This window comes from Lissotriton vulgaris, chromosome 7 (assembly GCF_964263255.1).
Source record: "Lissotriton vulgaris chromosome 7, aLisVul1.2, whole genome shotgun sequence".
Classification (NCBI taxonomy): Eukaryota; Metazoa; Chordata; class Amphibia; order Caudata; family Salamandridae; genus Lissotriton; species Lissotriton vulgaris.
In genome coordinates, this window is record NC_141695.1 from 1,007,126,179 (window position 1) to 1,007,147,217 (window position 21,039).

Consider the following 21,039-nt stretch of genomic DNA (forward strand, 5'->3'; position numbering starts at 1 on the left):
GGTCAGGCAGCTGGCTGTAAAATGAACATTCACAAAGCACAGGCATTGAACCTAACCTTGCAGCCCTAGACGCTGGATTCCCTTAAGCAGACGCTCCCTCTCTGTTGGGCCTCAACACATCTAACACATCTGGGACTCCAGATTGCCCCCTCGATCCTCACGACAGCCTCTCTCAATTACCTCACCTTGACTCGCCAAGTGCGCAGTGACCTCAGCTGCTAGCGACAACATTCCCTCTCTTTGTTGGGGAGAATCACGGCTATAAAGATGACGGTCCTTCCCCATATTTTATATATGTTTCAAGACCTCACAGTGGAGCCTCCCTGGGGCACGCTCCATTCCCTCCAAGCCGAGGTGACTCGTTTTATTTGGGCAGATAAACATCCTTGCCTGCATAGAGACATCTCCTATCGCAACCCACTCGAAGGTATTCCATACCTGAAACAATATTATCTGGCCAAACAGCTGAGGATCTTTGTAGAGTGGTTACAAGCAGAATTGGAAAAACATTGGCTATTTATGGACCGTTCCCTGGCAGGACAACCCTTGTGGAGGATCCCTTTCCCCTAGAACTGGTCGACCTGCCAATTTCTACCTTTCTTCCTTTACCAAACCAGGACTCATGGCGTGGGACAAATTAGCTACATAAAGTGACCTTACCTCCTTTCCAGCCCCCCACTGACTCCTATAGTAGGGAATCCCGAGTTTACACCGGCTCTGAACTCAACAGATTTCCACTACTGGAACTGGCCAGGATGTTGGTCAATTGGTCACTTATTTGACACAGAGGGGCCCATCCCATTTGAAACCCTCCAGGTAGAGACCAGGATTCCCGAAAGGGATTGTTGGTTTTACAAGCAAATACGCCACTGGGTGATGCAACCGTCAGTCTGCCCAGGGGTACAACAACACCTCACACCCTATGAGCGCTAGCTGCTCTCAACCACTATGAACTCACGCTTAATCACACAGCTATATACACTTCTAGGACCTGTGAGCTCACCCACTAAAACAGCAGGTCAACTTCGATGGGCATCCGAGATCAGGGGTGAATTGTCCACGAAATAATGGACAGATATTCACTACCACATCAGGCACACAGCATGTAACATGCCAGGGATTGAAACAGCGACAAAGATTATAACATATTGGTACCTCACACCAACCAGGCTCCACAGGCACTTTACTTCTCATTCTTTTGGATTGTTTGGTATTAGCACTATACTTGACGAGGGTTCTGTGGTAGGGGAAAAGATACAACGTTCACCAAGGAGTTATAAAAGAGATAATGTATATTTATTGATAAGCTACAGAGATCAGCTGGTGTCCATCTCCAGGCTAGCAGGCAACTGCCCCACCAAGCAAAGAGAAAGAACACATCTGCAATGAAGAATCTAAAAGGAATGCACATGTTAAAGGGACAGTGCAATGAATATAATATAAATGTAAAATAAGATACAATAGGTTCTCAATGATATTGACACGTTCCTGGACACAGAACTCCCGAGATTCCCCGCCTATATTGTGCTGGGTCTTGGTAGCGCCCTTACCTTTCCACTAAAATCACGCAGAGGCAGGCAGATTGTCCTAGAGCTGTTTGTGTCATTGCAAAACATACTGGCACACTGACCTCATCCCAAGATATCAGGGGTGGCTGCCTAGATTGTGGTACATCATAGGTATGGCACGAGTGAACCTAATACTACTGAATCAAAACTCTGCATTCCACAAACTTTGGAAACCATTTTTGGTTCTCCTAACATCAGAGTTCCGGGAACTTACCTGCCTGAAGTATCTTCGCTTACTGTGACTTGCAGAGCCCCCGTGATGCCCTGTTCCCAACCCTGAGGTGGGAGGGGTGGATCGGGGAGTACATATACGAAGCACTGTTGGTTTGCGACATCCCTGGTCCGGGGTGGCGTCGGAGGAGGGCGTTCAAGGCATGTTAGACAAATATGTAATCCTCCTGTGGTTACAGGCTATACCGCTTAAATGTATATCATGTTGAAATTTTCAATTAAGAGATTTAAACCTGAAATAGACATGCCTTTCAGACATAAATGTTTGAGCTTTTTTTATGAAAAGGCTCATTTGCGAATCTTTAACCCTTCAGATTACTTTTGAGGTATTCCCTTATTTTTCATTTGAGTAGAGTAGGCAGGCCATTCGTTTTTGTTGCGCTTTGCATTTCTCCTGTTTCTTGCCTTATTATCCCGGCTACAGGGGCCCTCTTTTCTCCGTTAGAAGTTAATTTACAGCACCATGATGCATATTTATACCATGGTACTGATTCCCAAAAGCAGGCCTTTGGGCACTAAGGATACACAGGGTCCTCCACCTGGGCTCTCATCAGCATGTTTGCCCATGCTGTCGCCTCTGCTGCTCAAACCGGATTAAGGTTCTGCACCTACTTTGGTCCCAGTGCCAGTCCCTGCATAGCCCCTTAAACATTGATGCTAATGGCTCAAATGCCATAGGAGGTGGTGCATTCCATAGTGGTCTACGGACCTGGTCTTGACCTTAGTCAAGGCTTTGTTCAAACCCACCTGAGCCCAGCCCTTTGGAAAGCCTTTTCATTTTGACGCTTACCACTCAGGCATGCACACAGCTAAAACAAATTGTTGCATCCAATTCTGATTATAAACAATACTATGATTACGGGGACCAATTTGTCCCACAATATGATGAGGGCAATTAGTATCAAGAATTACAGGATGCTAGTTGACTGGACACCACCCCAGTCACCGGAGTGGTCTTTTCCTCTGGCTCTGCAACAGAGGACAGCTCATCATTTGCAGTTGTAATTAGCTGAGCTGCATATGTCCTCAATCTACAGCTCCTAACCATGAAGGTTTAGTCTAAGGTCCTACCAGAGGTCATTCAGCTTGATCTGGTTCTTACTAACCCTCTCCTGCGTTTTGATGAGGCTGTTAACGTTGCACAGATGGACATCTGGCCAAAGCCATGACCTGGTCCCATAGTCATTCAGCAGTTTGCTCTTCATGAAAGACTAGCTCCAGGAGACCATACATTTCTCACATAGCATCCTACACCAGAGAGCTTGGTGGTTCCGGTGTCCACCAGTAGGGTTATCCCTAAAAAACAAACATAACTCCACCTGACTGAAATAAAAGGGATTTGAAATGTTTGGCTAGTGCACATTCCCTTCAATAAGCTTTGTCCTATACTCAGTGAATGCCAGTGGCATTATTTGCCCCTTCACCAATGATTTATACATGGTCAGTAAGAATGTATTGGTGGTCCTTGAGGATTTGTGGGTGTCTTTAGCTCAAACTTTTCAGGAAGAACATAATGCAGCCAAAGTTGTTATCAACTTTGGTCTGGACATGACTGATTGCTGATTTGGGCTATTGGCAGGAGTGTGGTGCTTGCTTAATGAGATTTGCAGGCTTTTTTTGGGAATGTCCATGCATTCATAATGAATTTGACATTTGATCGGTCTGAGCTCTTTATTGAGAAAGTAGATTAACCCCTAGAACGATTTAAAGAGAGTCATGCCACAGCTTGCTCTTTGGGTCATTCTACACCTGATAGACAGTTCCCAACATTTTTGTCCACTCTGGGGGTATAACAGGGGCTGCCAATACCATCCATGTCAGGCCTCACCACTCACTCATTTAACATCTCGGCCCTTTCAGATTTTGAGTCTAGGGCTTCCAGAGACTGCCAGGAGAAACAACGTGCAGCTCAGTCCCCCTCTCCTCCAACAGCCACTTCTTCAAAACTCCTCTCATGTGCCCTTTCTGAAACACAGTCACTTTATAAGAGGCAGGATTTGCTATTTTCTCTGAGTGTCAAGCCACTACATTCAACTAATAAGTCCTACATATTATCCACTGGGCTTTGCCCTTCTATTTCGTTCTACTCCGCCGCACCTTACACTCCCATCAGAGTGACTGATGGAGGACCACATGTCTATTTTGCAATGGGGAATGCAGGCTCTTTTGGCCAAAGAGGCCATAGAAAGTTTTCCAGACCCGGAAACATTAACTTGTTGTTACTTCTGCTACTTCTTTGTGCCATATAAGGACGGGTCCTCCGTCCTCTTATAGAACTTCATCCTCTCAACACATTTTAGCAAATAGACAAGGTCAAGATGCTCACATTGTCTCAGGTTCTGTCTTCTTTGGGTCCCGGAAAATGTATGGTAATGTTGGACCTGCTGGACACTTATTTTTATATTCTGATCCTACAGTCCCACACAGTTTATCTGCAGTTCAAAGTGGGCCAGGAGCATTTTCAGTTTGCATTGCTCCCTTTTTGTGTCACCAGTTCCCCTTGGGTCTTTGCTTAAGTGATAGATGTGGTGCCAGCTCATCTGAGGTCAAATGTTCCAATCTTTCTCAACCTCAGTCCCTAGCTGTTGATGTCGAGCATGCCCCAAGCAATCTTAGACCACGTTTAGATGACAGAAAACCTTCTAAAATTGTTCAAATTCACTATCAATATGCTGAAGGCACACCTGACTCCTTTACTGATGCTCCAGTTCATCAGAGCCACCTGGATTTGGTGCAGTTTCATGCTTTTCCCTTGGAGTGGAGAGTTCAGGACATCGTCTTTCCTGGATTTCAGGGAGTATGATGTAGGCTACTGGAACAGTTGGCCTACTGCACTATACTGGTTGAAAATGCCAGGTGGCACAAGCGGGTTCTGCAGTGGGATCTGAAGTTTCAGTGAGTACAGCACCAGGCGAATCATGCAATGTTGTTAACTTTAATTTTATTCAACCTATTATTAGGTATGTGCCCCATTTGACAGCATGTATGTGCTTCTGAAACAGATGAGTTTTCTGTCTGTCTGTTTTGATTGCTGCAGATTATTTATTATTAAATTATGCAGTAAAACCATTATTTACCTTGTACTATAATTACCCCATTTTCAAGCAGAAATATTTGTTTTTCCGTATGTATTTCACCTAGTATTGAAATCAGATTGGAAGCTCACCATAGTCTTCATTATAACATGCAGCAATTCAATCTCTCTCCTTCCATAGCCAGATTATTAGTTAGGAGTAAGCATGTGGGTTGCTAGAATTATTGTTTCCGCTCTGGCAACTCCATTCTTGTTTACTTCTTTTATGAGTTAAATCCCGTGGAATGGAAAACAATACACTTAAGTGGATTTACTGGGCAAAAAAAACCAACACATAATTCCCAATTTTGTAGGTTTAATACTCACATTAACCGCCGGCTCAAAGCAGGTTCCAAATGGGAGCATTAGCATGAAGTTAGGGGAAATTATGTTCTGGCAGGGAGAAACACTTTCTTGTTATATTAAAATAGGTTGGGGTGGAGCGGGGATGAGATGTAGCTGGTATTCATTATGTCCAGGAAACCTGGATGTGGGGACACTGGGACATTTGTGATCAGGCATAGCAGTATGCCAACTGGGCATACCATTGCCCCATACTTGTAATCTGCACTCTCTGTGCGTCTTCATGGCAGACACCCTGGATAAGGACCTCCTGGTGATGTCCAACATGTGTGTGACAGACTGGCTCAGGATACTTTATCACCTGTTTCCTCGTTGAGCATCTGCACTTGGTCCTGGTGGAATTAAGGCACACAAGCTTGAGTTGCTTCAGTATTTCAGGATATTGGACCACCAGCATGTGGCATTCAACATGAGGCAGAAGGTGAAGGATGTATTGACTTAGTTGGGCATGAGAGACAACGCAACGATTCTACCCCAAAGTTGTACCTCATAATTGTGGCCCATAAGTCTAAACGTATGGATGAAGTGTACTTGTGTATGCACATGGGCTGTCTGAAAACCACAATCCACATGGAAAGCCATTGCAGAGCCACCATTTTGGAGAGGTCAACAAGTTGCAATGGTTTTGCAGCGTTACTCACAACTTTGGATAACATCAGTTCTTCCTCCATTGAGAGGTTTGCTATATCATAATCTTTCCCACTCATATTGATATGCGTTGGTATATGCACTACAATTGGAGGTGCCATGGAGGTCTTTCTGAATTGTGTAAGGGAAGTGCTGTCTGGCATGGTAAAGGTGAATAATGCCATTGAAGAGCACCCTGGCAGTCCAAGGGCAGTATTTTAGAGTCTCTAAGACTGTGTGTTGACTCTCATTTGCAAGAAGTGTGAATTCTTAAAGTCACCATAGGCTTTTTTGGATTCTGGTTCCCAGATGACTGGGCTTCCCAGACTTAGTGGAAGAGGACGATCTCAAAGCGGCTGCCCCACCAGCCTTTTTCTCTCCGTTTTTTTTTTAGTAATCGTCACTTACTGTGGGAGTCCCAAAAGTAAACCCCTGCAGTTTAGACTAGTCCACGATGTATAAGTTTATCTAATTAATATAAAATTAACCCACTGATGCCGTAGTCTGAAGGAACGAAACAAGTTTGACCATCTCGTACTTACACTAGTCTACCAGGCCACCAGTGCCACATGTCTACGGGCACCCAAGACATCAGCACACTGTAATTAAAACATGGTGTCATTAGAAGCTTTATATATAATACATTTTAAAACAGATTGTTCATATTCGGTTATGGCATGTAAAGTACAAAACAGTCTAGAACTCCCCCCCACACTTCCTCTTTTGTAACTGGCTCATATTATGCACTTCTTTGGATTTAAACTATGTCCTCTGCTTTTCCAGAAAATGCATTGCTTGCTGCCATATATTTTGAGATATGTTCAAGCATTTGCTATGCGACCAGTTTTGCTCACGAACTTGCATGTATGTGAGAAGAATCGTACCAGCACCATTACTGAGCAATTATTATGTATCTTCCTAGGTTGCTGCTTTGAAATATTTACCCACAGTTCTTCAAGATGTTGAGACGGTGTTTGATGAGAAGTTGCTGAGGTACGTATTAACAAAACGAAAATCACAGTCACAGTATTTTTTTGAACTTGCAATCATTTTCCAAGTCTTTGAAATTTTTGAAATGCTTGAAATATTTTCAAATAAAATACTGGCAATTTGTTTGAGTAGAAGAGTTTCATTTGTTTTTCAGAAACGTAGAGTGATGCCCAAAAGAACATGTTCACCTCTACATCCTATTCAAATAGTGTGTCTCTTTTAAACTTGGAGACAACATAATTATGGTATTTAAATAAGGAATATATTTTCTAATTAGAATTCACTAGTGACGATCCCTACTGACGATCTAGATCTTCAAACAATAAACTTGAAAAGTTGGTGACATTAATTTATATTTATGGTCTATGCAAGTTCCATTGTGTTTTAATTTTTAATTGTGCAAATCGTAGTTTGCTGATCCAACAGTTTTATCTTTTTCAAACCTGTCACCTCGTTAGTGATTAAGACACTGGTGATTGTGTACTAAACTTTGCTGCTTACGCTCGTTGATGTGTCTACAAAGAGATAAAACACTCTGTAGCTACCTACACATTGACCCCCGCCCCCTAACTTCCAATTTAAAATGACATTATCCCCAAATACAATATTCTCTGTGGAATGGAAAACCCAATTAAAAACTTGCTCCCAAAGTTATGTATGTATTGTTTACCGTGCCCACCACCAACTGAGTACTTTGTTCTTTCCTGGCAAGCACTAAACTATAGTTCTAACATGGGTATGTGTGAGGTGCACTGTATTTTGCAAGACATTCTCCCCTGCATTGTCAAACCGCTTCCTTCTTGGATAAGGTAAATGTAGTAACGAAGTCCAGGCTGGTTGTTGTAATTCAGGAGGTTTTATTGTAGTTAGTTACATGTTCTGTAGATCAGCCCACCAGGAGCAGCCAGCATGCTGCTCTCCCCAATCTCAAATGTAACTTCTCCTCACAGACACCAAACATTTTTAAGCGCATCATCACTGCAACATTCCACTGGCTGAGCAGGAGGTGAACGTGGAGTAACAATAACATGGACAGTATACTGTGATACTACATAGCCCCCTTTCTTATATACAGAAACAATTTAAATGGTATACAAAAAAAATGAACCGTAAAAGAGTAAAGAATAAGAGGAATAAAGAAACAGCAAAAACGATGCAAGGAAGTGCACAACAAAGAGAGAGCAGAATGACAGGTGGGAGGAGAAAAAGCAGAAGCAACAGATGAAACACATGAATAAACAGATAAATATAGCCCATCCTCCCTTCTATAAATAACAATAAAAAGAAATAGAAAGACACAGTGAATGACAACGACGAGAAAGAGAATAGACGTGAAAGCACCAATGACTATCTCCAGACACACCTAATGAAATGAAATTAAATGAAAAAGGATTTATAAAGCGCATGGCTGCCCGGAAGCATCCCAGCACTGAGGGTGCAGTGGAAACCTGAGGGGAGCGAAGGGGGATGAGAAGTGAATTTATAATTATTGTGGGAAAAGATATGTCTTCAGAAGTTTACGAAACTTCATATAGTTCGGTTCAATTCGCATCCAAGCTGGCAGAGAATTCCACAGGGTTGCTGCCGTGACCGAAAAACGTCGCCCTCCAGTGCCGGTCTTCTTGACTCTATGAACCGTGGCCAGGTTGCCTTGAGATGAGTGCAGGGACCTGGTAGTTTTGTAGGGATAGAGTATTGTCCCTAGCATAGGGGGCACTTTACCCTGAAGGGATCTGTGGGTGATACACAGAGCCTTAAATTTGATCCTTTCCTGTACATGCAACCAGTGGAGAGCTTTGAGCACTGGTTTTGCTGATGATCTCCGGGTGGTGCCTGTCAACAGCCTTGCTGCTGCGTTTTGGGTGCGCTGAAGGATATTAATAGTGGATTCCGGCGCAGCCATAAAAAGGGCGTTGCTGTAGTCTAATCTGGATAAGATGAGACCTTGAATGGGCAACTTTTGGGACTGGGTCAGGAGTAGGGGAAGAATCTTCCGGGCTGAGCGAAGTAGGCCCACACAGGTACCGGCCGTCTTTTGGGCCTGTGTTTTAGGGGAGAGGTCTTGCTCCAGCCAGAATCCTAGGCTTTTGAGTTCTTTCTTAGGTTGTGGGAGAGCTCCTAGACACAATGGCCATATGGAGGTGGGGAGGGATGGTATTCGATGACCCAGAAGCATAAGCTCTGTTTTTGTGCCATTTAATTTAAGTCGCGAGTCACACATCCAGTTATACCTACTGGCATCCAGTTATACCTACTGGCCAGACAGGCGTGCAAGGAGACAAGGTATTGAAGGAAAAAAAAGAAAACAGAAAAAGAAGAGAGAATACAATAAGATCACTCATACTTCCCTGTTAAAATTGTAATGATAAAATAATGTAAACAAAATTGCATAGGGAAAAAGACAACATTTACATATTGTAAATGTAAACTTGAATTGCAAAATAGAAAATGTAAAACAATAAGCTATAACATTGAGAAAAAAAAACAACAAGTGTCATTAAGACCCAAGAAACACTCTATGTAAGAGTAAGGACATACCTAAAGTATGCGAGTATGGGACTAATCCCCATGAAAAAACAACTTCATGTAGAGGTCATATTCTATGCACTGTAGTAATGGGACTATGACCCAAACGACACACCCTGTTTGGGGTAACAGTATAAATAGCCTGTGCAAGGACAACCTCGTATAGAGGTCAAATGCTGTGCACTGTAATAATGGGACCACAACCCATACGACACACCCTATGTAGGGTACCAGTAAAAATAGTCAGTGTAAGGACAACCTCGTCTAAAGGTCACATGCTATACACTGTAGTCATGGGACTAATGTTGGAATTTAGTCAGGGTTGTACCTTAGTCCTCTCTCTGTGCGCATGCTGAAGGTCACACCCCTCCCTTCCCTACCTCATGTGACAGTATATTTAGGAGCCGGACTGGGCATTCCTTGCTTGGTTTTGCTACCGGTCACGTTGTCTTTCCTGTGACCTTGCATTTTGGGATTTTCTGCTGAGTTCGTGTATCGCTATGGACTTTTCCGGACAGAAGAACGAGGCTTCGTTCTGCTAAGAAAGAAAACGATTGGATCCTGGAAATCATTCAGGAGGTCGGAGCGCTGGGTATAGCGAGTGACTTTTAAACTTGCTCCAGATTTTGTTGTGGTCTGTACGCAGCTGCGTGCAGACAGAAGAAACATGCCGGAGCATTCACTTCCGGGTATTATAGTACTATCGGCGTCCTTGTGTGCTATTGAGGTGCTTTCATGGACCGGCTGCTAGTTGGTGTTTGTTTTTCGTGTTTGGTGGCCACTGCTTTTTCGGGTTTTCCGGGAAGTGGGAGTTGGAGTCTAATATCACGCAGCAACTAGGAAGGGGTTTTTTCAGTCTGAAGACTTTTTCCCCTACTGCTATAAAGAAACGAAGAAACAATACTAGTATTGTGACTACATAAGAAGGCTCAAGTCAAGTCAAAGAAATACGGAGTCTCCGATAAAGGACTACTGAATCCCTCATCGGGTAAGAGGGAGAAGGGGTTATTGTTGGATTACTTTATGGGATGCGCAGAGAGAAAGGGCCTGGGGGTGATTCTCATTATTGTCCTTTCTTTTGTCTCTCTTCTGCAGGGTGGGAGGTTAATCCTATCTTCCCCTCAAGAATAAAGGGAGCTGGAGACGTACTGGGTCCTTTGAAGCCTTCTTTTACCCCTTGTTTCTTTTTTTTACCCTTCCCTCTCCCCGGGCTCAGGCTGTAGGTTGTTGTGGTATATATATTGCGGACTGCAGTCTGTGTGGGGGTAGAGGGTTGGGAATATCGTCGCTCCTGCAGCGTGGTTCCAAGTGGGTGACAACTGACAGAAAACCAAGCCCACAAATAGTTGCGCTGCCTGAGCGAGGATGGATGTTGATAAGGCTGATAGCGGGCAGGAAGAGAGGGTCCCTTCTATGCAGGAATTAATGGGAGCCATTACAGCATTGCAGACGCAATTGCATGACTTAAAACAGGAGAATCAGGGGTTACAACAGGAGTTAAATGCGGCTCGGTCACGAGATCAGGGGAGTTGGGGAATGGGAAAACCCTTGCTACAACCTGCTACATTCCAGTATGATAGAGTAGCTGGGAGCAGCGCCGCTCCTATGACTGTTAATGTTACTACTCCTACTCCTGTTCCTTTAGCTGTTCCTGAACGCTTTACGGGAGATTCAAATAAATTTGCGGTCTTTATGAATCAGTGCCATCTCCATTATCTGTGCAGACCTACAGCCTTCCCTAATGATACCGCCAAGGTGGCGTTTGTGATTTCTTATTTAGCAGGGAAGGCTGCCACGTGGGCTGTGCCTTTAGTGGAGAACGATGACCCTGTGCTGAACGATTATGACTCATTTAAGGAATTGATCCATGGCCTTTTCGCTAAACATGCGTTTATGCAAGCTAGTGATGCTGAGCTATTGAAATTAAGACAAGGTAAACAAGATTTACTGACCTATGTGTCTACCTTCAATTGATTGGTGTCTGAGACGCATTGGCCCGTGGATAAGAGAACCTCGTTATTCTATCAGGGGTTATGTGAAGAATTAAAAGATGTGGTGTCCCAGGTGGTTAACCCTCCCTCGGATTGTACTGAGTTTATTGATCTGGTTGTGAAATTGAATCACAGGTTGTTGGAGAGGAGGGGAGAAAGAACCAGAAACTTCGTGTCGAGACCCTTGCCTATTCGGGTTGAGTCACGTGATTCAGGGGGGGAACAGAGACAGACACCTGAACCGATGGAGATAGGTGGAGTAAGGGGACCCTTGAGCCAAGTAAAGAAGGAAAGGCGTCGTTCAAATAATCGGTGTTTGTATTGCAGACATGGAGGACATTATGCGAGGGAATGTCCTGTAAAACCTTCTAATGTGCCTTCTCGCAAGGTTGTGGCTTGTGTGCATAGGGAAGCAGTGGTGAAGGAATCCGAGGTTCATTTTACCCCTTATCAGATATCCGGAATAGTGAAGAGGGTTCCAAGACACTTTACCATCACGGTTTGTTTGGTTATCTCAAATAACCATAGGGCTCCGGTTTCAGCATTATTGGATTCCGGCGTCACAGGGAACTTTGTGGATATCAAGTTAGCAGAAAGGATGGGCGTTCCCTGGGTTTATAAAGAACAGCCGGAGCCAGTGCGTGCCATAGACGGCACTGAATTGTCTTCTGGTACGATCACGCGGCAGACTGAACCCATGTCCTTGATTTGTGACAATGGTCATACGGAAGAAATAGGATTTGATTTAATTGATGCTCCTTCTTTTGGGGTAGTTCTGGGAGTACCGTGGCTTTAGACGCACTATCCCAAAATAGACTGGATTAGGAGAACAGTGACTCTTGACACCGTTCACTGTTTACAATGTTGTTACAAGGTAGCCACGGATTGGATAACACCATTGACCTGTGCTGTGGATACTGGTGGGAGTAGCGAAGAGGAGACAAGGGTCCCAGAACCCTATTTGGTCTTTAGTGACGTGTTTGATAAAGGGAAAGCTAGAGAACTTCCCCCTTACCGCCCCTTCGATTGTCGAATTGATTTGATGCCAGGTGCTACGCTACCATGTAGTCATATTTATGCTCTGTCGGGCCCCGAAGAACAGCATCTGAAGGACTATATCGAAGAGATGTTGGAGAAAGGGTTAATTCGTCCCTCCTCATCGCCTGTGTCATCGGCTATCTTCTTCATTCCAAAGAAGGAGGGTGGCCTTAGGGCATGTGTGGACTATAGAGCGCTCAACAAGGGTACAATTAAGAACAAGTATCCTCTTCCCTTGATACCTGTGTTACTTGATCAACTGAAGCATGCGACGGTATTCACTAAACTTGATCTCAGAGGTGCTTACCATCTCATTTGTGTCCGTGAAGGCGACGAATGGAAAACTGCCTTCCGGACCAAATTCGGCCTCTATGAGTATTGCGTTATGCCTTTTGGGCTATGTAACGCTCCGGCTGCTTTTCAGTTTTTTATTAACGAGGTGTTGAGGGAATATTTGGATTTGAGCGTCATAGTCTACATTGACGATATCCTTGTTTTCTCTAATACTGTTGAGGAACACAAAGTGCATGTTGGGCAGGTATTGCAGCGCCTGAAAGAACACCAGTTGTATGTACGACTAGAGAAGTGTAGTTTTCACACATCTAAGGTGGAGTTTCTGGGATTCGTGATTTCAGCCGAGGGGATCATGATGGATCCAAAGAAAATAGACGCTATTACATCTTGGCCGTCACCGACCTGTGTAAGAGATATCCAAGTAATGCTTGGGTTCCCCAATTTCTATCGGCGGTTTGTTTCTCATTTTTCAGAGATTATAGCTCCCATGACGGTTTTGTTGAGGAAGGGAGTACCTTTTGTTTGGTCAGATCATGCTCAATCAGCTTTGGATCTGTTGATTGAAAGGTTCACTTCGGCACATGTTTTGGTTCACCCTGATCCAACATTGCCTTTTTTTGTTGAGGCAGATGCCTCATTGTGTGCCGTGGGAGTCGTGTTGTCACAGAGAGATGTGGAGAATGGATTTATGCATCCTATTGCCTTTTTTTCCAAAACTTTGTTGCCAGCGGAAAGGAATTATACCGTGGCCGAGCGTGAGTTGTTGGCCATTAAATTATCCTTTGAAGAGTGGCGTCATCATTTGTGGGAAGCTCGGCATCCAATAACGATTTTCACTGATCATAAGAACTTGGAGTTTTTTCGTTCTGCGCAAGCTTTGACCCCTCGCCAGATGCGGTGGGTTTCTTTTTTTATGAGTATGATTTTATCATTACCTATAGGCCTGCAGCTCAGCAACTAAAGTCGGATGCCTTGTCCCGTATCCATGTGAATCAAGCTGACCAGACTGTAGAGAAGGAGATGGGTTCTTTCATTGCTCCGGACAGGATAGTGGGCAGCATCTCTACTGAAGAGTTTAAGACGCTGGTTCAACGAAGGATGGGAAAGATAGATCTTACACCTTGGCTATCCCAACCGTTGTTTTCCAGGAGAGATGGGCTGTTGTATCATGAGGATAAAGTATTTATCCCCCCTGACCTTCGGGATATGGTTCTGGAATGGTGCCATTCTTCCTCTTTAGTTGGGCACCCTGGCATGAATAAAACCAAAGAGTTTTGTTTGCGGTGGTTTTGGTGGGAGTCAGTGGCACGGGATGTGCAGTCTTATGTTGCGGCCTGTCCTGTGTGCGCCATAAACAAACCGACCCATACTAAACCTTCTGGGTTGTTGCATCCTCTCCCGGTACCCACTGTGCCTTGGCAAACAATAAGCATGGACTTTGTGACCGATTTACCCTTAGAGTCAGGATTCACAGTCATATTTGTTGTAGTGGATTCATTCACGAAGATGGCGCACTTTGTGCCTTTAGCTAAGTTACCCACAGCTAGGGAATTTGCTCTGATCTTTGTGTCTTCTGTGGTATGATTGCATGGATTGCCTTTGGCTATTGTGTCAGATAGGGGGGCTCAGTTTATTTTCCATTTCTGGACTGAGTTGTGTACTGCTTTACGGATGAAATTGTGTTTGTCATCCGCATATCACCCACAATCGGATGGTCAGACTGAGCGCACCAATCAGACCATGGAACAGTATCTGAGGTGTCTTGTAACATCACTGTCATGTAGTTGGGTTATGGCTCTACCATTGGCTGAATTCGCATATAACAACAGCGTGCATTCAGCTGTTGGAATGACCCCCTTTTTTTGTTCTATGGGGTTTCATCCCAGAGCTATCCTCATTCAACCCTCGGGCCAGGTGCCTGCGGTGACCACTTTGGGGCTTTCATTGGTTCAGATTTGGAACAAGGCGCTAGAACATCTAGAGAGGGCCAAGGTTGACATGAAGAAACAGGCTGATAAACACAGGGCACCAGCTCCTTGTTACCAGGTTGGGGATAAGGTGTGGCTTTCCACAAAGAATCTGAGACTAGGTGGCTCTCGAAAACTGCAGCCCAGATATGTGGGTCCTTTTTCTATCATTAAAGTGGTGAACCCTGTGGCTATGAAGTTGGGGTTGCCAGATGAGTACGGAGTCCATCCTGTTTTCCATACCTCCCTTTTGAAACCATATACTAATACCACTCAGTTCTTGCCCCCCCTCCCCCTGTTGTGGTAGGTGAGGATGAGGAGTTTGAGGTTAATGCTATCCTGGATTCCAGAAGAAGGGGTGGGAGACTCATGTATCTGATTGATTGGAAGGGCTATCCCCCTGAGGATCGATCTTGGGAGGCTGCAAGTGGGGTTCATGCCCCTAGGCTGGTGAGGCTGTTTCATTTACGCCACCCTTCGAAGCCCCGTCCGGTGGGAAGGCCTTTGCGGGGAGGTACTGTTGGGATTTAGTCAGGGTTGTACCTTAGTCCTCTCTCTGTGCGCATGCTGAAGGTCACACCCCTCCCTTCCCTACCTCATGTGACAGTATATTTAGGAGCCGGACTGGGCATTCCTTGCTTGGTTTTGCTACCGGTCACGTTGTCTTTCCTGTGACCTTGCATTTTGGGATTTTCTGCTGAGTTCGTGTATCGATATGGACTTTTCCGGACAGCAGAGCGAGGCTTCGTTCTGCTAAGAAAGAAAACGATTGGATCCTGGAAATCATTCAGGAGGTCGGAGCGCTAGGTATAGCGAGTGACTTTTAAACTTGCTCCAGATTTTGTTGTGGTCTGTACGCGGCTGCGTGCAGACAGAAGAAACACGCCGGAGCATTCACTTCCGGGTATTATAGTACTATCGGCGTCCTTGTGTGCTATTGAGGTGCTTTCACGGACCGGCTGCTAGTCGGTGTTTGTTTTTCGTGTTTGGTGGCCACTGCTTTTTCAGGTTTTCCGGGAAGTGGGAGTTGGAGTCTAATATCACGCAGCAACTAGGAAAGGGTTTTTTTAGTCTGAAGACTTTTTCCCCTACTGCTATAAAGAAACGAAGAAACGATACTAGTATTGTGACTACATAAGAAGGCTCAAGTCAAGTCAAAGAAATACGGAGTCTCCGATAAAGGACTACTGAATCCCTCATCGGGTAAGAGGGAGAAGGAGTTGTTGTTGGATTACTTTATGGGATGCGCAGAGAGAAAGGGCCTGGGGGTGATTCTCATTATTATCCTTTCTTTTGTCTCTCTTCTGCAGGGTGGGAGGTTACTCCTATCTTCCCCTCGAGAATAAAGGGACCTGGAGACGTACTGGGTCCTTTGAAGCCTTCTTCTACCCCTTGTTTCGTTTTTTTACCCTTCCCTCTCCCCGGGCTCAGGCTGTAGGTTGTTGTGGTATATATATTGCGGACTGCAGTCTGTGCGGGGGTAGAGGGTTGGGAATATCGTCGCTCCTGCAGCGTGGTTCCTAGTGGGTGACAACTGACAACTAAAACCCATACTATTGTAAACTGACGTATATAGGTCTGAACCCAAAACTTATCTCCAAGAAAAGAGATGTGTAAATAATGAAAATTTAACTAACACCCATGCATAGGTGCCAATAAATAGTAAAGTAGAAACCATAAGAAGGTCAAAGAGGGCAAGTGTACTGTGAGCAAATAGGACTAGAATCCATTACCATCCCTATGTAGGGAAGAACAAACAGTAGAACACACGCAACAGTGTGTGGGAATGGAGCATAATGTAAAATCGAAATAAAATACCCTGTGTAAGGGTTACCAACACAAACTTTTGTGAATGGGATCTGCACCCTTTGGACCAACTAGTACCCATCCCCATGCCCATCCCTGATGCAAGGCAGTAGACCGTGAATGCCAACCACTAGAAGACTAGGACGTCCCTTAAGTAAGGGAACCTAAGCTGAAATTGTAAACGTTGTCCAACTTAAACTCTGGATATATTTCTAATAATGTAACCTAAGGGGTCTGTAGATGAGAAATGCATTAAAAACAATATTGAAGTATGCAAAAACAAAAGCGATATAAGTACCATTGAAAACTATGACACACCCCGGTGAGCGACCTCGCACACAAGTTGTGCTGCAGTGAACAGACACTAGAACATTGCCCCATTAGAAACATGGTAAATTAAAGTCACTAAAATCACCAAAAGTTCCATGTGGGTGACAAAATACGACACCTTACGGATGTAAACTTTACAGGTTGTGCCACCATATGGATGTAAACTTTACAAGTTGTGCCCATTAGATGGAAATAGTTAAACAAAAGAGACAAGTAAGACTGATAAAGATTGTCCAAATTAGAATTAGTGCTGCAACCAAAGGCTATAGGAAAGTCCCATGTCTAAGATACAAATGATGTAAACATGTCTGAGGTAAACGTGTTGAGATGTAACACAACAAATTCTTTCTTGGTGTGCGTGTTGCCATTGAACTAATACATTAAGAGAAGAGAGAGAGTCATGGAAGGCTTCAGAGTCGAGCTTTGAAGTGAAAGCGGGGCCTGCGTGAAGCTTTAGCAGGTACCATCCGAGAAGCTGAGTCAAGTGCTCCACTGGAGCGACGCAGCTAAATCACTAGAATGCTGACTCCCATGTGATGCACATTGACAGTGAGCTCTAATGATGATTGCAGGACCCAGGGCACTGATGGTCAAATTCACGTAATTTCCCACTTCCCTCAAGATGGCGGCACACATTGGACGTTGTGCCGAGTGGCAAAAGGCATGACCGGGCACCAGGACGTCCAATAGCATTATACAACTGCGGACTGGAAGGGACGTAATGGTGATGTCATGGAGACTGACGTGCGACTGTTGCTAAGGAGATAAGAACATGGGTGCACTACTAGTCTTGTGGCAACTTTTAAAATAAAATGTCGAAATAGCGGTTGAACTGCCAAATGTCCAGGGGAAGCCAGGGAAAAATTAAAGACAAAATAGTCTTACCTCCACAAGTTCTCACAAGCACATGTCAGGTGGATGACCGGGTGGCTATCGTTTACCAAACGACCTTCACAGACTGGCTTCATTTGAAGCACAAAAGTTGAAATGACTAAAGTTGACTGTGTGCGCTTGAATATCACAGGTCGGTTTTGTGCAGGTCCTGGTATGTAGACCTCACCACTCAAGTGATGATACGAAACATCTCATAGATGCCAAGGAGAACATAAAAGCATTATGTAGGCACCTCCCTTCTAGCGTACACATAGGGAAGTAGACAGGCTTGGTGCGGGTTAAATGTCCAAGTAAATCAAAATGTTCTGTGCAATGTGAGACCACATGTAGCATGTCAAAATGAAGAGGTACCCTACCTGAAGGCACAGTACGTGTATACGTCGTCACATGAAACTCAGTACAGCCCGCTTTGGCGGGGACTGTCCGATGTAATGGACACTGGTGGGGCTGCAAGGCATTTTGATCCAATTTGCTTTGTTTCCTTTGTGGCTCCTTATGTTTCTTAACATCCTCTTGCAAAGCAACTTGCATTGTGTGAGAGGCCTCTGGTAGCCCAGACTTGTTACTGTGCGTTGTTTTGAGCTTCTTGGACCAACTGTAGAGCGTGGGAAAAACTTCAAATCGTTTGCTTGCGTGGGTTCGCATCCCACCCGGCAAATAAATGTAGTAACAAAGTCCTGGCTGGTTGTTGTAATTCAGGAGGTTTTATTGTAGTTAGTTACATGTTCTGTAGATCAGGAGCAGCCAGCATGCTGCTCACCCCAATCTCAACTGTAACTTCTCCTTACAGACACCCAACATTCTTAAGCACATCATCACTGCAACATTCCACTGGCTGAGCAGGTGGTGAACATGGAGTAACAATAACATGGACAGTATACTGGGATACTATATGATCTTAGCAAAATAGTACACATGAACATCTACACATCAAACTGTACTCTGTCCATTGGTAATGGAAACTTGTAGCACCACCCAGACCAGCGAACATAGAAACCATCACAACCCTAAGAATTGAGAAGCTATGAGGAAAAGAAGCAGGCTCTGATGTAAAGATGTAAAGTATTAATATGTAGTATTCGGTTTGAATTAGCTCCATGTTCTCCATCACTGCATAGTTTGGCATACCTGGAACACTGTTGTCTTTTTCATTGCTGTCACTGTCCCATCAATATTTCAGTTGAGCAGAGATTAATTAGAAAAGCACATCTTTCAGTCACAACTTAACTGTATTCTAACACTGCTCTGCTGCGAATCCTGCCCATGCAGGAAGAAACAGGATCAATTACACCTCATCTGCATGCTGAAGGTCAGGTGAAAACAATTAGTCCCCTGAAGATAAAATTTCATTATTCTCATGGGTTTTTTGATGTATAAAAGCAGAGATGCAGTTTATAGTGAAACACTGTTTTCGCCTCTACAACAATCTTTGTTCGGTGCTACAAGAACCCTATAATGTGTATGTATGTGGCCATATTGCTGATGTGGAAAAGTAAGTAAGGGAAATGCCTGCTTGGTAGCCTTCTGCATCTCTGAGCTGTCTGTTGTAGTCTGGACTGCCTTAATCAAGTACAGGTAAATAGCATGGGTAAGGGCTTGTTTTTGCCAGGATTTTTAACATGCATCAATGCCCATTTCTACACTAATGCTTTCTACCTCATCTGTAATGTGTCAAATAACCATGTAATGTTCGTTCTCATGTTTTGTGTACGTGAATCCTAGCACGGACCCTGTACACTCGTAGTTGACGACTCTCCATATTCTAGATTTACCTTAAGCAAAAACATTATATTTTCCACTTTTAATGGCATGTATGTGGTGAAACCATGTGGTCCAACTCTGAATTTGACAATATAACTTTGGTTTTACCAATGGTGACCATCAATTTCTTCTCAAAATCATTGTCAGAAAGCTGGAACTGCTTGTCCTTCAGCATTCAAAGTAATTCAACAATAATCATGTCTGTGTCTTCCCTCTGTCAAGGGATTTGTATGTCCACTGACCTTTGGCAACCTGATAGGCCAATTTGATACCACCTTCTCCTCATTGAAAGAGATTAAATGTGTTAAATCTCAGCTTCATATGAATTACAGCTTCTGGGTGTCTACCCATGAGAAGTGGTAGCACAGAGTAATCTTGAAATAACCCAAGTGCCCGAAAGCACTAATCTTGTAGTCTGGATCCAACGTGAATGATATATTCTTTTGCACTTCGCTGCATCCACAGTTCCCTATGCAAAGAGTTGCAGTATGTAGGCCAACTGTAAGCAAACCAAAGGCACTTGATTTTGGCATTTTAATTTGTCGAGTTACCCAGCATTAGTGTCTATGGATCACAGTGAATATCTAAAGGCAAACATTGGTACTGAACAATTACATTCCCTACCCCTTTCTAAAGAACTGATCTACATTTAGAACATCTCTATTTTTTTAACACTCTTTGTTTTGTTGGATACTGGTAACTCGGAAACACTGAAGCATAAACAATATCTTTATATTCAATGTTATACCACATTAAGCACAACCTCACTATTTCCATAATAAGGCAATTACTTTCAAACTATAAGTACATGCTTGCTGCAGTTCTGTTAAATATATATGAGATAGACTTTGAGAAAATGAAATGAAAAGAACATTCATCAGTATTATATAGTACATATTCCATACTAAATAATCTTTTTCCTAAACATCACTATTCCCTGAAATACATTTTGTACATCTCGAAAATGTCAAAAGTCTTTAGATAAAAATCCAATCTGTTCCTTCATGTATTGGAACCAACAATGTTCATCAAAATGTATAGTTCTCTACTCCTTCATCACAGTTCAGATTACGTAAACTAATAAAGTTTTTTTCTTCAAATACCAAACAATATCCTTTCAATACTCTGAGTTCAGATTCTTTCTTCCCAAACCTGGTTCTAGTAAAAATACCAGTCTCTTAATTATACACAAAGCTAGGATTATAGTTCCTGCTGCAGCAATTAAGTGTCTGTATTTCGTAGCAAGGATATTCTGAACCAAGAGGAAACGTATAACCAAAGACTTGTCACGATTTCCAAAACGTGAGACTACCATAAAATCATGGTAATTGCAGTCTGTGTTCGGACACTGCCTCCAGGTATACAAAGCCTTTTGCCAGGCATCTCCAAGATCTACTGACCACCTCCACCCTTTCCCCCCTGAATATGCTTGGCACAAGTGAGCCTAGAGTAAGCTGCTTACTCTTGTCACAGGTTGCAAGGTCAGCTGAAGATTATGACGCCCACTAATTTTCACTGTTTTCATTTGGATGTTGCCAAATACACTTTCTATAATATTGAAGTACCTACTACCATTCTCT

At 43.7% G+C, this 21,039-nt stretch overlaps 1 protein-coding gene across 1 annotated transcript in view; it reads left to right on the forward strand.

Moving 5' to 3' along the window:
* Positions 1-21,039, forward strand: part of DOCK2 (dedicator of cytokinesis 2) — a 2,333,210-nt gene that overhangs the window by 934,525 nt on the left and 1,377,646 nt on the right. The window contains exon 24 of the mRNA XM_086931425.1: positions 6,785-6,855. Coding sequence (XP_086787551.1) covers positions 6,785-6,855 — 71 coding nt within the window. The remainder of the gene's footprint in view (positions 1-6,784; positions 6,856-21,039) is intronic.